This window comes from Falco biarmicus, chromosome 2, assembly GCF_023638135.1.
Source record: "Falco biarmicus isolate bFalBia1 chromosome 2, bFalBia1.pri, whole genome shotgun sequence".
Classification (NCBI taxonomy): domain Eukaryota; kingdom Metazoa; phylum Chordata; class Aves; order Falconiformes; family Falconidae; genus Falco; species Falco biarmicus.
The window spans coordinates 33,449,463-33,465,165 of NC_079289.1; the positions used below are offsets into that span (position 1 = coordinate 33,449,463).

At 42.0% G+C, this 15,703-nt stretch overlaps 1 protein-coding gene across 4 annotated transcripts in view; it reads left to right on the top strand.

Moving 5' to 3' along the window:
- The first annotated feature begins 1,382 nt into the window (after positions 1 to 1,382).
- The window catches only part of EPSTI1 (epithelial stromal interaction 1), a 48,603-nt gene continuing 34,282 nt past the window's right edge, over positions 1,383 to 15,703 (top strand). Inside the window, exons 1-3 of one of the 4 annotated variants that reach the window (XR_008820354.1) lie at positions 1,385 to 1,849; positions 11,958 to 12,016; positions 14,009 to 14,092. Coding sequence is in view for 2 of the 4 variants with exons in the window: in XM_056329484.1 (XP_056185459.1) it covers positions 1,656 to 1,849; positions 11,958 to 12,016; positions 14,009 to 14,092 (337 nt within the window). In the remaining 2 variants the exon portion in view is untranslated. Of the gene's footprint in view, positions 1,850 to 11,957; positions 12,017 to 14,008; positions 14,093 to 15,703 lie in introns of all 4 variants that reach the window. The other 3 variants (XM_056329484.1, XM_056329483.1, XR_008820355.1) reach the window with 3 other exon arrangements.

The window sequence follows — 15,703 nt, forward strand, 5'->3', positions numbered from 1 at the left end:
CCTGCCTATGTTGGCTGTTTGCAATATCAAGAGTTGCCTTGGAGCTGTGACCCAGCAATATCTTACAGGCTAGATGCGCTCGTTCACCCACAGCATATAGCTTTAAACAACATGAGGCAAAGGAGGCTGTTGTAGTCTACATTTATTTTCTGCTCTGGCCTCCTGAGCAGTTTGCAAACCAAAACGAGCTGTGTGAGCAAGCAATCTGATTAAAGGCACAGGCAGCTAAAAGAGATTGGGATTAGGGATATCAGGGCTTGTCAGAAGGTAGGCAGAGGGCCTTTGGGTAACTTCTGCTGTCTGTCTCCAAGAAGTGACCATACTGGACTCTTCCACAATGTTTCTGTGTGTTCATAGACCAGGCTAGACCCATCACAGCCCAGAAGTGAGACAGTTCTGGGGAGCAGCGCAAGGGACTATGCACCAGTTCATCCCCTTGCAACACACTGCTATTGCGCTCCAGAGACTCTGCAGAATGATTCATGCACGAATGGAAATTGTTCTTGCTGCAGAGCATGTTGAGGGTACGGTGGGAGGCAGAGACCATTGATGCTGTCTTCATCAGGTAGCCCTCAGAGATACATCCTGCTGGATGTGGCAGCTCTGGGAGGTGTGCTACTGGTGACAGGGTCCCATACAGCACCCCAAGGAGCATCACAAACATCACAAACACCAGGCAGCCTGAGGCTCTCCATGTGAACATTTTATTTTGCTAATTTCCCAGGGTGTGTGGGGTGCGCTGTAAGACCTAGATAATCTGGACAGCCAAGAAACCTGGCTACAAAAGCTTCCCTTTAGCAATGTGGTTTTAGTGCAGCTTGAGCAGCTGAGGGCAAAAAGAGACATGATCTATATGTGTGGAGCTGGATTTACCTAGCTCTGCTGCATAAAGCTTGAACAGCATTGCTAGTTCTTTTTTTCATGGGTTAGGAGCTGCCAAACATCTTTATTTTGCTAGTGATATTAAGAAGGTTGCTGGTTTTCCCCAGCCCTGCAGATCCCATAGATACAGTACCACTGGTCAGATGCATTCACTGGAGGGATCAATGTTTTCACTTAAGAGGTTGATGTATGTGTCCTCTATTCATCAGGTGGAATTAGGAAGGTCAAAGTAAAAAAGTTTTCTGATTGAGCACAATTGAAAGGCAGAATTGGGAGTTGCGCAGGACCATTGTCTTAAGATTTATCTGAGGGTGAGCTTTTAGTTTCGCTTTCATCTTTCCTTGTACACTCCTGCAAAATAGAAACCAGCAACCCCCCTGGAGTTATTCCTCTCTGTCTTAGGCAATTTTGAAGTTCTGGGGTAAAAAAAAATTGTCAGAAATATGGCTTTCAGCCAAATCTCACTGTACTTATGCTGAAGCAGTCCATTCCAAGACTGCACAAACTGTTTTTGACTGTTTTATTAGTACAGGTCAGCTTTGCTGTCACCCCATGACTCCAGTCTGCCTGGGTGCTGTGGTTGAGATGATCAGACTGTGCTTCAGCTGGAGGATGACTCAGAAACTAGTGCATGTGTCTTACAGCTGAGAGTCCAGCCAGGGGCGGGTCTTACAGGGAAATGAAACCAATTTGTGTGAACTCAAAAATTTTGAGTCTTTCCCTAGCCTTAGTGGCAGCACTTGTTTCTGACAAGGCACGGTACTCCCAAAGCAATGTTTGGGGTTAGAGGACAGAGGGGAGGCAGCAGGTACAGGACACCTTCTGCCTCCAGTACCCCATTTTTTTCTCAGGGTTACCTGAGAGGAAACAACAAAACAGAGGAGGCTGAAAAAACCCAGAAGCTGACAACATCTGAAGAGGAGGGAAGCAGCCAAGCGCTGGTCTACCAACAACAGCAAGAGGAATAGTAAGTAACAAGGAGCCCGACTAAGATGGTATTATGTGTATCAGGTGCCTATTCTCCACCTTACTCAAGGTGTGCACCTTCAAAGGTGGAAATACTTTATAGAGAACCTGTCAATGGGTACAAAAGCAGCATGTCCTCATTCTCTCAGAGCCACCTGTGATCAGCCTGAAGCCTACCTACAAATGACGCTTCCTACATGGGACCTGAGTTGTTCTGGCAGGCTTCCTGATAGCATGGCTTACACCTTGTGTAATAGCAGTGGGTGGTTCTATACGTTTGATATTGGCATAAATGGTGTCTGTTTCTCGGCATCTTTTTTCAAAGTGAAATTTCAAATCTGGTTCTAGTTCCATGTTTTCTGTCTCCTAATACTTCATCCTGGGAAGTCTAAAAATACTTCCTTTGGCTTAAGAGATGGATATAGGCTGCATTCCAGCACTAATCTGAATGCAATCTAGGACACAGAACAGTTTCCAATAACTTCATGCTGACAAAAGTAAACCCAAAGCTTTAGCCCTCAATTTCATTTTAGGCTTTATTGGGATCTATGCTCAGTCCATCTCTGGGGTTACAGTGACAATTCTTAGATAGCTTGTATAAGCTCTAGCTTGCAGATATAATACAAAATAAAACCTGAAAGTAGTGTGTGTGTATTTTATGCACATGCTTAATACAAATATGCTTAGCTGACCAAAGATAATTATTTACAGTCTTTTTTCCCCAAATGTCCTTTTCTGACCTGTTGTAACAGTGCATGTAATGCTATTATGATGTGTTGAGTTTGCTTAGCTTGCCTTTTTTCCCCCACCTTTCAAAGTGCAGCTGGAAACTGAAGGCTGTTTCAGTTTCCTTTCCCTTCTTTCTGGATGAAGAAGGTGGAGGCACGCTGTGAAAGACCTGTCAGGCTGCTGGTTGCAAGCAGCAATCAGCAGCTTTCCATTGTAACCTATGAATGCTTGCCTACTAGGTTGTAATGATACAGGGACTATTAAGAGCTGGGTAGCTTTGAAATCCGTCAGCAGATTTCTTTAATGACCAACTTTCAGGAGAGCAAACAACCATTCCTGAGCTACAGTTCATGTTTATTTTCTGCCACTTCCAAACATGAAAGACCCTGTGGCTTGCCTGCCATCATGCTGGCATATATTTACAGTAGAGTGAGAGCAGCCCTAGTTTGCTTATGTATTTGTGCTACTAGCATTTTTTTGTCTTGCTTTTTTGCCTTTTTTTTAGGGATGGTGGGTGGAGGTGGTGGTGGTGGATAGCGAGAATTTTCCCATTGGTATAACTTTGACCAGCTTTTGCCAGGGATGCAAACCCCCTAGTACAGGTTAGGTAAATACTTAATCAGTTAGCCTGAGCTCCCCACTGAATTTAAGGCTAGAGCAAATATATTCACACAGATTCCGACTGGATGATGGGATCCCCCCTGAAACTAAGTAAGTTTTTTTGGGAGAATAATTAAAAGCCCTCTTTCCTTTTTCATCTTTTTATGAAGCTTGCAGAGAGAAAGCTGTTGTGCATCTACTGCAAGGACTGCTTAATATTTTTGCTATGTGATATGAGATTCTCTCTGTCTTCATAAGGTAGTAACAAAGAATTATTCCTAAACCTGGAGTGTACAAATTAAAGTCTGCATTAGTATGTAGTTAATGAGGAGGACGGAGGAAAGAAAAGCATGTCATATGAGTGGAAAATGAATACTCAAAAAAAGAAGTGAACAAGATGGGTTTTCTACCTTTCCTCAAGAAGGGAGATGCTAGCAGTCAGTTTGAATGGGATGAAGCTTCTTAAACTGCCATTTCCTTAACTAATCCAGATTAAAGTGGTAGGTACTGTGTGAAATACTGAAGCAGACAAGGGGAGATCTTTATTCTTAAAACAAAAATTAATGGTTTCATTCATAGTTACTATCTTTATTCTGTTATGTCAAGTTACATTTCAAGAAAGGTCTCAGATTAAAATGTCATTTTAGCAATGATAAAGCTGACTCAGACTTTTATCCATCACTCTTTTTGAACATGATCTTTAAAACTAAACTACCAGGACACCCTCAGAATTGTCCAGGTTTTCAGGCTGTGAGATATCCAAAGGTTTGCTCCAACAGAATCGTTGGAGAGCTGAAGTCATAGGGTGTCAATATAAGAAAAAATGCACAGACTAGCATTAACCTAGAAGGCTTCCTGGAATATGTGTAGCAGAGGGAACATGAGGGGCCTAAGCAGGATACCTCTGTGCCAAGGAGTGGCTCTATTCCAGCATGTGTGTGTGCTTCTTGCTGTTTTTTGGAAACAGCCAACATATGGTTTTGCTGCCAGCAAAGTGTGAGTTGGAGTCTCTTTTGAAGCCTCTGTGTGAGTTGTTTCCATGCAAACTCTTAATCTCAGGCTGTGCTCCAGTGCAACTGGGAGTGGGAAAACACCTGAGCAGCATCTCAGGGTGGGATCAGGTGACCTTACATGTAAACTGGACACAGGAAATATGTTCGGGATGTGGCATGTTGCAGTCTCATCCACTGGCTGATATTCAAACTTGACTGTTAAAAAGTACAAGGCAAGCAACTGGTATTACAGGGTAATTTTTCTCTTGCTTTGGAAAAGCCCTTATATGATATGCTGAGGCTGACAAGTGAGAATAAAATGGTCCTAATTAAGAAAAATACTTGTTCAAATGCAAAATTGAAATCAAACTCTGCACATCCTCCTCCAGTTATATATAGGATGTGGTTTCAGGCCATGGAGAAAAAATCACCAGGATGACAAGCGCTTGAAACTGCTTATAATAATAAGCTTGCATTTGAGTTACTTCACTTTGTCTGCTAAGTGCCATGAAATTAACTTGTAGAAAGTGAAATCCCAAATTGTCCCAGTCCTTGTCTATTCAGAAACAAAAGTCTGTATAGAAGGAAAGGTGGAGGAAAGTGGGAAAATTAGGAAAAAACTATAGCTGGTGCCTGAAAAAGAAATTGCTGCCTCCATTGAGCAGTGTGTCCTTGGTGCCTTTAAAGCTGGAAAGAATAACATTGGTTCTGGTAAAATCCATTAAAAAAATGAAATTCAAAATAATAAAATCTGAAGATACATTGTCGTGCAGCTGGTACAGTCCCTCATCATTTTGTGTGAAAGGAGAGCAGAGTTACTAGAATGCTTGACTCACAAAATTGTATTATTTGACTGCCAGAGCCAAATCCATAAGTGCTTTCTTTCCTTCCTTTTCCAATCTTCATCATGAATTAAAAAAAAATATAATTAAATATATATATATAGTGTAGATATAGACCTCTCAATCTTTTGCTGATAGAATACACACAGTTCTTCTGAATTTTTTTTCTTTCATGATTTGAAATTTCTTTTTAAAAACACCAAATTAATCTATGAAACTGGAGGCAGGTGCTTAGCAAAAAGCTTGTTTTGCTCACTGCCCTGCCACCAGTGGGAGTGCTAGAAGGGTAATTTCAATTATCATAGAATCACAGAATGGTTTGGGTTGGAAGGGACCTTAAAGACCATCCAGTTCCAACTCCTCTGCCATGGACAGGGACACCTTCCACTAGACCAGGTTGCTCAAAGCCCCGTCCAATTATGGAGAATTTCTTTAGAGTTGAGCTCTCCCTTTGCTGTGCAGGAGAAATCTCCCAACTCTCTGTCTGTCAGGCTGATGTACTTAGAGCCCAGCAGGGCGAGGCAGAGATGCCGGGCTTCACTGTGGTCAGTAGCCAGCCTTATCTCCAGCCAAGTGTTTGGTGGCAGGGTCTATGTAAGAGGATAACTATGCATTAAGATATCCATTAGTCTGGATTGTGGGGGTTGGTGTGTTCCTCATCATGCTTGAGTGAGGGAAGTCCTTCTAACTCCTTTAGGAGGCTTTCTTGGAAGAGTTCGATTTGCACAAGCCCCGGCATGTTCCAATCTGTTCTGTGAATGTATCAGAGGGACTGCTGTTCAATTATCATTTTCATGCTTCTTATTTCATTTTCCATAATTAAATGTTAGACTGTCATAAGATACATTATCTCTAAACTGCTAGCATTGCATAGCAGTTCCATTTTATGCGATCCTAATTTGCTGATTATTTTTGTTTTAATACCTTTTGCAATTAATGTATTGGCTTATATTGTGGTGGACTTGGCAGTGTTAGGTTAACAGTTGAACTTGATGATCTTAAAGGTCTTTTCCAACCTAAACGATTCTGATTCTATGATTCTGTGTTCCCTTGCACAGCTTGATGTGGAGCTGTGGTGAGATGATGAACAAGGAATATATGGGAGGATACTGTGTTTGGGCAGGGGCGATACAAGGACAACAAATACTATGGTGCAGAGGCAGAGCAGAAGGAAATGTATTGTTGAAAAGAAAGCGAGGGAAGCAGAGGTGAACATGTCACTAGCTGAACTCTTAATTTTCATGTGATACAGCGCCTGACCTGCTCAGCTCTGCAGGGATGCTGGCCAGCCTGTCTTGCCACACAGACATGTCCACGGGTGCCCATGGGCACAGTTGATGGCCAGCCCAGTGCCCTGCCCACATGCTCCGCACCACTGGTGATTGCCAGGTGCCCCAGACGGCTTGGGCATACTGGCTGCATCCCTGGCACTGTGCTGCACTGAGGTAACTGAGCTGCTTTGAGACCCGGGGACACCATAAACATGGCTGTATCTGACTTCACAGGCTTTGCTGGGCCTGATTTTAGTCTACTACACTGCCACAGCCTCCCGTTGGCATAGTCTGCCCATGAGCTTATGCTGACTAGTGGCATGTTGGTGTTTTCAGGGAAGAGAGAAAGCTGTGCTGCGAGCCACGTCTGGGCTGAAAGCTACCCCTTGGCTGCCTAATTTGTTCCATCACTGTGGCAATTTCCTTGGGGCTTTAGAAGGTGGTTGACGTTGTCCAGAACAGGGTGCTGGCTGAAGCACCTGCTGTCATTCTTTCTGCTGTGCTGCTGCACACTGAGCTCAAACCAAGCTGCTGAATCTGAGCCCCATCTTGGAAATTTAGTTCTGAGTTTCAGTATTACTCCTTGGACCAAATTTTAACTTCAGAAATTTCTCTGCAAGCTTGTGGGTACTGGAGAATTAAGATTTTTCTGCCATCAGCAGAGCAGAACTGCAGGTCTGTGGCTTTCCTGCTTGTTTCTGACTCATACATTCTCCTGGGCCTCTCTTCTGCTGTTTTCCTTCTTGTTCTTTCCCCATGCAAGTTCACTTCTTCAGGATTTAACTCTTTGTCTTATCCTGAGGCATCACCATGGCAAAAATGTTGGCCATTTCAATGAAAGCAGAGGGACCAGATACAGAAGTCAGTTACCCTGGCTTAATAAGCTTCCAGACATCAGCTGAACTGTGGTAATTAAGTGCACTCCTAGCCTGTGGCAAGCACAGGACAAAATCCATGAACGTAGACTTTCGATGATAAACATTTTCTGCTAATGCAGTTTATTTTCTGCCTCTCGTGTTAAGAGCACACATGCAGCTAGGATGAATCAGACAGTGTATAATGTTAAGCCCCGGTAATTCACTTTTGTCTCTGAGCTGCAAATTGGTAAGATACTGCTGCTGATAAAGATGGAAAGCCAGAGCCCCAGGCCTGCACGCAAGGTTTGTAGACCCTCCCAGAGCTCTGCTTGTGGCACCGCTGGGGCACAGAGCGTATTGCTTGACTGAGGTCTCAGACTGTGGCTGTCAGTTGTCGTTAGCATCTGGCCATGTGTGCATTGTGAAATAGGGATACTTACAGGACAGTTGTCTGCTCACTGGGATTTGGCATCTTGTAGCCCTCTGATTTGGCACTTTCCGTGGTGCTTAGTAGCCTGTGGCTGCTCCATCAAGCATGGGAGCCTTGCTGAAAACAATACTTTGTGGTGACATGAACGTGATTGGTCTTAAAATAATCTCAAAGTTAAGGCTAGCGTATCTTTCAAGGAGATTTGACAATCATCTTTGGCAGTTTGGTCCCTTTTCTCTTTTAAATTCAGTCTTAACGTATTATTTAATGCAGTATTTCGCCTATATCTTCCCTTGAGTCCTTTCTCCAGACTGAACCTGCCCAGGTCCTTTCCCAAGCTTCAGTCATTTGTGTTGCTCTCCAACTACATTCTCCTTGGTTTCTGCCTCTTATACAGAGTGTATTGCCCAGCAGAGCGAAATATTTAGATTTCAGCTTTGTGGCATTCATGTGCCAATGCACTCACAGTATAAAACACAGTGGAACTGGAAATAGTTTATAACAGCCATTACTTCTGTAACTCTTTAAACTATTTCACACTTCATTTGGAAAGCTCTCCAGTGGTAGATGGCTGGAGCAGGCTTGAGGAAAAACTGAAGGGCACAACTCTGCAAAAAACATTATTGGTGAATTGCAGTTCTCGTGGTTTTTTTTCAATTTTAGAAATAAAATATTTTATACAAATGTGAAAGAAAGTAGAACAAAAGTTTCTATGGTCTATACTCTGAAAACATTGAAAAGGTGTCCTTGAGTGGTGCTAGTTAGGTGAGTAGAGTATACATGCAGGATTCAGAATTTAAAGATTGCAGACATAGTGTTCTCTGTGTTGCTGATCACTCAAACTGTAAACTCTCTTTTCAGATTTCTGGTGACTATTCACGTTTCTTCTGACTGAAGTGTTTCTATGTCTATTTATTTGTATGTATCATTACGTAGGTATTTATCTTCCCACTACTGTGGTATTTGATGGCTATCTGAAAAATCATTGGAAATTGCTTTTTGTTTTATTTCAATATATATGCATTCTCTGATTGGATTATAACCTTCTTACTCTTGTTAGTATCTGTTCAGTCTGTGTAATTAGTCAACACATTCGCATTTTCTGTGGAGAAAATAAACCAAAAAAAGTCTCATCAAGTTTAATATGATCTATGAAGGTAAAAGACTATTTGCTTCTCTTTTTTGAAGAGCTATAAGTTGTGTAAGATGTTCTCCCTGCTTCCTCCAGTGACTTCTGTATTTTTATTTATGAAAAAACCTTTCCTCAAAGATATACTTAAGTCATATAACAATAAGAATCGTTATTAGGGAACCTGGAAAGTTAAATTCTTTATCATCTTTTCTGGTTGTGGATTTTGAAGCACTTTGTATATTGTTATAAAGTACAAAAAGTCTGCACAGCACTGATAGCTTCAAATCTTCACATTTCCTTAATTGCTACCCAGGTAAGTAGGATAATTTGCTCCAGACTTATGGCTACTGTGGCAACTCAGAAACTGACTGGAATATTAAATTGACAGGATGTAGTGGGTTTTATAGGCTTTACTGGATCAGAGGTTTTGTCTGAACAAAGAAATGACATGCAATATCCTGCAAACTGGCTAAAAACACAAGGTGAAAGCTGGTGGTGAGTTTTTGCAATAACTTTCTCTCCTTCAAAAAAAATATCTCAAGACAATAAGAGATACTAGGTGCAGATTTTAAATTTATCATTAGAACTAGTAGGGCAGGTGGGGTGTCTCAGGCTACAGTTCATCTGGCTCCTCTCCTGCTGTAGGCTCGAAAAGCAAGGACCGGTTCATACCCTGACTTTCACCAACCGCACATGGAGTTTCTGTGTGCTTGCTCATCCTTCCCCCTGACCCAGTACCCAAAGCTACACTTTTACATATCTGTCTTTCTAGAGACCAAGGTGAACACTATATAGTTAGATAAACTCACTAATGCTTTTTTTTTTTTTTTTTCTTCCCCTGTTAACTTGGACTAAAGCAAAGCATGTAGTATAAGAACAAGGTAAAAGACAATCAAAAGTTGGTATCCTTTTCCTGCTTTCCCACCCCCACTGGAGACTTGACTTTTAACTTTGCCTTTATTTCAGTAACATGGAAACCAAACTGGCCTTTTAAGTAAGCATTCTTTTAACCACAATGACTCTTAAACTGCTCTCTGGAAAACAGAGCAGAGCTTTCCCTGGCGCCAAGTGTAGTGTCACCTCTACCCCTTTTGTAAACCGATTGATCTTTGCTATATTTTATGTGCCATCCTTCTGAGCTCCTGGGTAATGACCACAGTCAGATATCACAAGAGTGGCCTGACATGGCCTCCTGGACTCAGCTTTCCAGACAAAAAGCAGAAGCAGATAAAGGAAATGATTCATGGAAAAAGGGCTGGATTTGATACCGTGATTTCTCATACATGTGCAGACACACAGATGTCCCTGCTTTCTTTTTGATTCCTAATTTAAAAATCAACCAAACACACACTGTTTGAAGTCATAAAACTACATCTGATGATATAAAAACTCTTCTGCCCTCTAGTGCTGTGAAGCAGTGGGATGTCGGAGATGCACTGATGTTTTCTTGGGGGGGGGAAATACATAGCCTTGCAACTCTACTATTCCAGCCATTTTTTTTTCACTGACAAAGGGAGGGGAATATAAAAAGTGCTTAATTTTTGTGTATGAGAGAAATATGACCTTAATATCTGAAACAGCCAAGAAAAACTACTTTAAAATGTCTTGAAACCAATAAACTGTACAGCAGCTTGTCAAAGGCAGTTTGGGATAAATTATAAATGCTACTACTTGGTCAAATAAAAAAAAACCAAAACCCTGAAAAAACATAAATGATGGGGAATGTTACACCATAAGCAAGGTGGGTTGTCAAAACTTCTTTTAAGTAACTGTTGCAGTTGAGCCATGAATGTCAGAGGGGCATTGCTGCTGTCTTAGCTCCTGCCTTTGAGAGTCAGGGATTTGGTGGAGAAGTGAAGAACAGTCTCACGGGCACCAGGGTATGCTGGCAGGAAGGGAAGGGATCATATTAAATGGCACCATTAAAGCTCGCAGCTCTATCTTTACTAGTTTAATATCATAAATTAATCCATATCCTCCTAGAATAAGTCTTCAAAAAGAAAGAGGTAATTGGATATAAATACTTTCCTTCCCAAACCCTGAATTACAGTGATATGGTAGAAGGCAGCTTTTTGCACTTTGATCTCTTTGCATGATTTTCATTCCCCTTTTTAGCTTAGTCTCAGGCCTCATTCTCTCATTACTTTTCGACAGCCAAACTGTGCTTTCTCTACTTCCTAGCTTGTCCTCTAGCCACCCCCTGTGGCCCTTTCTTCTTTTAAGAGGCTGAGCCTTCGCCCCTCATTATTCTTTGTTGTCTGCTCTTTTCCTTGGGCCTTCCCCACTATGAAGTCAGATGAAATATTTGTGCCCATGCGTGCACATAAACCCCTGCCGAATGCTGCAGAGAGGTGGGAGCTTGCGTTTCTGGTAAACCTGCAGCCCCATGGCTCAGCAGAGCTGAGCGGGAGCAGTGTAAACTCCTACCCGCATAATACACCGTGTAGATAACCCCCTTTGTTTTCTGCAAGTGGAACTGATGTGTTTTCATCACTCTTTTGATCACCTCGAGTCTCTTACATACTCTGAACCCTGTCCTGCCTCTTTGCCGTCATGTGAGATTGATAGCCCCTTGAGACAGCAACCGAGTTTTGAATTAAGTCTAACAAAACAGGGCTTTTGTCCTGATTCAGTGAGTCGCATCTTAGGCATGACAACAACATAAATACGCCCAAGGAATTCCTGGTGCCTGACAAAGGCAAGGCTGACAAGGAAACTGAGGCTCGGGCTGAAAGCAAGTTGCCTAGGTCCATCACAAACAGCATGATTTTGCACACTTCTTGGACAACTTTTGAACAGGCTGCCTAAATCCACAAGGTGTGGTGCCCTCAAGGTATGGGGTGGGACTGCCAGCACCAGTGCTCTTCCCAGTAGGCAATGGTCTTCCTCTGCTTGAGCAAGCTGCAGAAGTAGTTGTCTGCCGTACAGAACATTTTGGTTCAAGGAAGTGATTTGATTTGAAATGCATGAGATTTGAGGTCAGCGGTCTAAAATGAGACTTGAATAAGAAAAGTGATGGCGTATGCTAAAATTTTCTGAAAATTTTACCTTTGGTATTTCTAGCCAGCTCCAAATACAACAGGTATTTCTAGAGCATTTGCCAAAAATTCCTGAAGAGCTGAATCAAAATAAATACTGGGTTTGATATGAAGCTATTTGCTACAACAGCAGAAAACTGACCTCACTGATGAAGGCACCCCATTCTAATCCTGGTTTTCTGCAGACAGGAAAAATAAGACTTTTTCTTTCCTTTTAGTGTCCGCCCTTATGTCTTGATAACTCCAAACGAAACCAGAAGAAACCAGCTGCAGCAAAGTAAGTTGAGTTGTTTAATATAGTAATACATTATTTCTACTTGAATAAGTTTAGGATTTTGTGCACTTTATTGCCCTAGCAACTTTTATCCTCATTTTTACAGTGCTTTTATATGTGTAGCTGTGACAGTGAAGTCAGTGCTATGAGCATTCTCCATCATCATGTAGGCTTTTCTTAAGATTAATTTCTCATCTGGCTAAACTTCATGCAGAATAAGTCTTGTTCAGGAAAAGGTGCTGGAGCTGTTCAAACTGGTTTCTACAAGACTCGGCTGGAATTAGCTCTATCCCACTTTTACAGGGTTGAATTCAGATTGGAGAATCCAGCTTTGAATGTTCTCCAGGTTAGGGGGGGAAAGAAAAAAAAAAGGCAAGTAAAAAATATTTTTTTAAAATACTCCCATGTGGAGACTAAAGCGACTAGAACCACTGTTGGCTGTTGAATCTCTATTTAAGGATTGTAGGTGGCTCTTTTAATGAAGCTGGTAAAGATAATTTTAGACAGAAAATACATGTGGATATAAGTTCACTTTTGCTTGGCTTTGAGTCTTGCTGGTGAAAGTAGCTAAACAGGGACACCCTGAACCTCTACCAGAAAGATTAAGCATATGTTAAAAAGCAAAGTTACAGCAAGAGTTGGCTGTGAAAGAAATCCCGTATGCAGGGGTGACCAAGCACCGCAGTCCTAGACTCCTGAGTGTTTATTTGTGCAAGATATGAAAGCTGAAGGAGTGTCAGTCAGCACTCATCATGTTTTGAGCCCTCAAGGAAACAGTGCAGTTAAATCCTTTCTTCTCAAACATCGTGAGTTTGGTTGAAATGCTTCACCAGCAGGATGGTGTGGGGCTGGGTTTCCTTTGGTTGCAAGAAAGAAAATGAACTGCTCCTGAACTAAACCGTAATATTCTAGAAGGAGGAATAAAAGCAGATCATCTTAAAGCTGACTCTGACACTAACAGCAAAGGTGCTGCTACTCTAATAAAGATCTGTTTTCACTTTGTGCCACCAGCGTGCAAGGTCTGAAGCGTGCTAAATATTTCTCCCTTGGATACTGGCAGAAACAGGGCCTCACTGAATCCAGTCTCTACCTAAGTGTTTGTTTTAAAGGTGAAATAACAAGCTGGTCTCTCTCTTAGGCCCCTTGCACAGGAACTGGCTTTGTCTTGTTAGAGGAGAGCTGCTGGTGGTGTCAGATAGCTGTAGCCTGCCTTTAGAAAATATGGATCATGTTGGTTTTAGTAAGAGTGAAATGAGCTCCTAGAGCAACTGAAGCACCACTGTAATACACAGCTCCTCTTTTCATAGGCTTTGTTGGCCTGGCTATTGAAAGAAATTGTTGGGTTTTTTTCCTCTGTCAGTCGACTCAAGAGAGCATTTTAATCAACCAGCCATCCTAGAGCATATGGCCAGTGCCCCTGGCTATGTTGACTAGACTTCCACCAGCTAAACTGGGAACTTGCCACCCATCTCACATGTGGACACCTATGTTGAAGTGTCCTAATTTGAAGCTGAATCATGCATTCCTCCTGTTTTTATTTAGGGAGCATGTGGTCGGGAGGGAAAATTACTTACTTTTCATTTCCCTGCTGGGGAGCGTTACACCACAAGCATTTCCCTCCATGCAGCAATAACATCTCAATTGTAACAACTTCTGCTTTACCTGCAGGAGTAAACACTGTGGCATTTACCTACAGGTTCCCAGGCATTAAAAAGCAGTCTATTAGCAGTCCCTTAGCTGTTCTTAGTTTTGCTTTTGGGGTTGAATCCTAGGGTTTGCTCACCATACAGTCTCGAGTTAGTTAGGCAAAACGTTTGCCTTGTTAGTTGATCGTTGCAGTGGCTGTGTAACATCCTGGGGGATGTCTGCATCCCTTGAGAACAAGTTTGTCTGTTACTGGATGGTCTTCAGGGTTACATACAATTAGCGATACTGTCTGCTTTTTAGTATTGCCTCTAACTTCCATATATTTGTTTCTTTTTTGTACCTGCTCAGTTGCTAAGAAAGAGCTAGATGACCTGGAGCGGTGGAAGGAAGAGCACAGGCCAGGGCCAATTAAGTTGGTTCCACAGAGACTGGGTAAGACATGTAAATCAGCTGTTACTAATTGCAAAATTTTATTTTCCAGGACGTGAGACATTTTTCACTTTTTCTCACATGCTACTTAAAGAGATTCAGCATCAATAAGGGCTAACATGAGCCTACTGTATGTGCTCTGTGCTTCTTGATGGTGATGGCACTGAAGAAACAAAACATTTTTGCTCAAGAAATCTGTTGAGATCAGTGTAGAAAATCTATACTAACATTTGGGCAGAACAGGTGGATTATCCCTCCTGCTGGTGACATTGTCTGTGGCTGCCTCTGAGGGGGTGCACACTTGGCATTAGTGTGCAGATGGACAGCATGTGTTGGAGACCCTCCAGTTAACCATAAGAAAACTCCTCTGTGTTATGGGCCAGTACGGCTTTCCTGACGCTGCCACTTGAAGGGGCAAAAGTGATCCCTGCAGCTTCAGGCATGCAGGCTAAATGTGCATGAGGCTCTGTATAACAATTTTATAAAAATAACACGAGACAGGTAAATGAAAAACAGGATAAAAAGCTACAGGAACTGAAGTCATCCTGAACAAATGTGTTTGGTAAGATAACCAACTTATTTTCTAGACAGGTGCGAAAATCCGTAGGAGATCTCTTCAATTGTAACCACTATAAAACATTTAATTCAGTGCTATTTGGGTGTTAGTTAAAAAAAAAAAAAAAGACAAAAAACTCCCAACCCGCCCTCAGAAAATAGGACTGCAGGTTGTGCTGAAGCATGAGGAAGATTATTAGAAGTGCTTTTTAAGTACCAGTCTTCTACCTATCTCATTTTAGTATCTTTCTTTAATGTCTTTGGCACAAAAGGTAGGAGAAAGCTGGTGAAACTTACTGACAAGACAAAACTTGAAAGCATCATCCATATAGAACATGATAAGGGTACTGTGCAACAAAAATGGGATGACTTTGAATGACAAAATCCATTCTGACAAAGTGTATGAATATAGTGATGCCTTTATTAGTTTTGTAAATCTAAGGCTACTTTTCCTTCCCTTGGCTGTCATTGGAGAATTTGGGGTGCACAGTGCAGGCTATTGTCTGCCTTGACCCGGGAACTAATTTCTTTCTTTACTGTGCTACACAAGGTAAGTTTGAATTGGTGTCCTGTGTATACAAATAGATAGCAGGTGGGAGGTGGAGTAACTTAAACTGACTCCAACCCAGATTTGTTTTTGTGGTCAAGGTGATACCGGTCCCACATGTTTGTTTTGCCCTGCAGCTGGAGTTCCAGTTGTTTGCGGTGATGAACCTACCTTTGCAAGTTGGTGTAATGCCCTGAATTCCCACCATCATGAGCAGTTGTGTGGCCAGACATGCTCTTTGTGAGTTCATATGTACTAGCTGATTCTTGCCTGTGAGCAGTTCCTAGAAGATATGCTTCTTTCCCAAGAGGACCACAAAGTTTTTTGCTGAAGAAAGTGAAATCTGAAAACAGAAATTTGGTGTGTGGTGTCCATGCAGAACGTCTTCAGGTTGGCTACATGACTGGGGATGTGGTGGCAAACCGGCAGTGACTGAGTGTGGGGAGTCTTAACTTCTTCTGGTCCCATTGCATTTAAAAAAATTCTTGGGAAGGAAGCAAATTAAGAAAAAA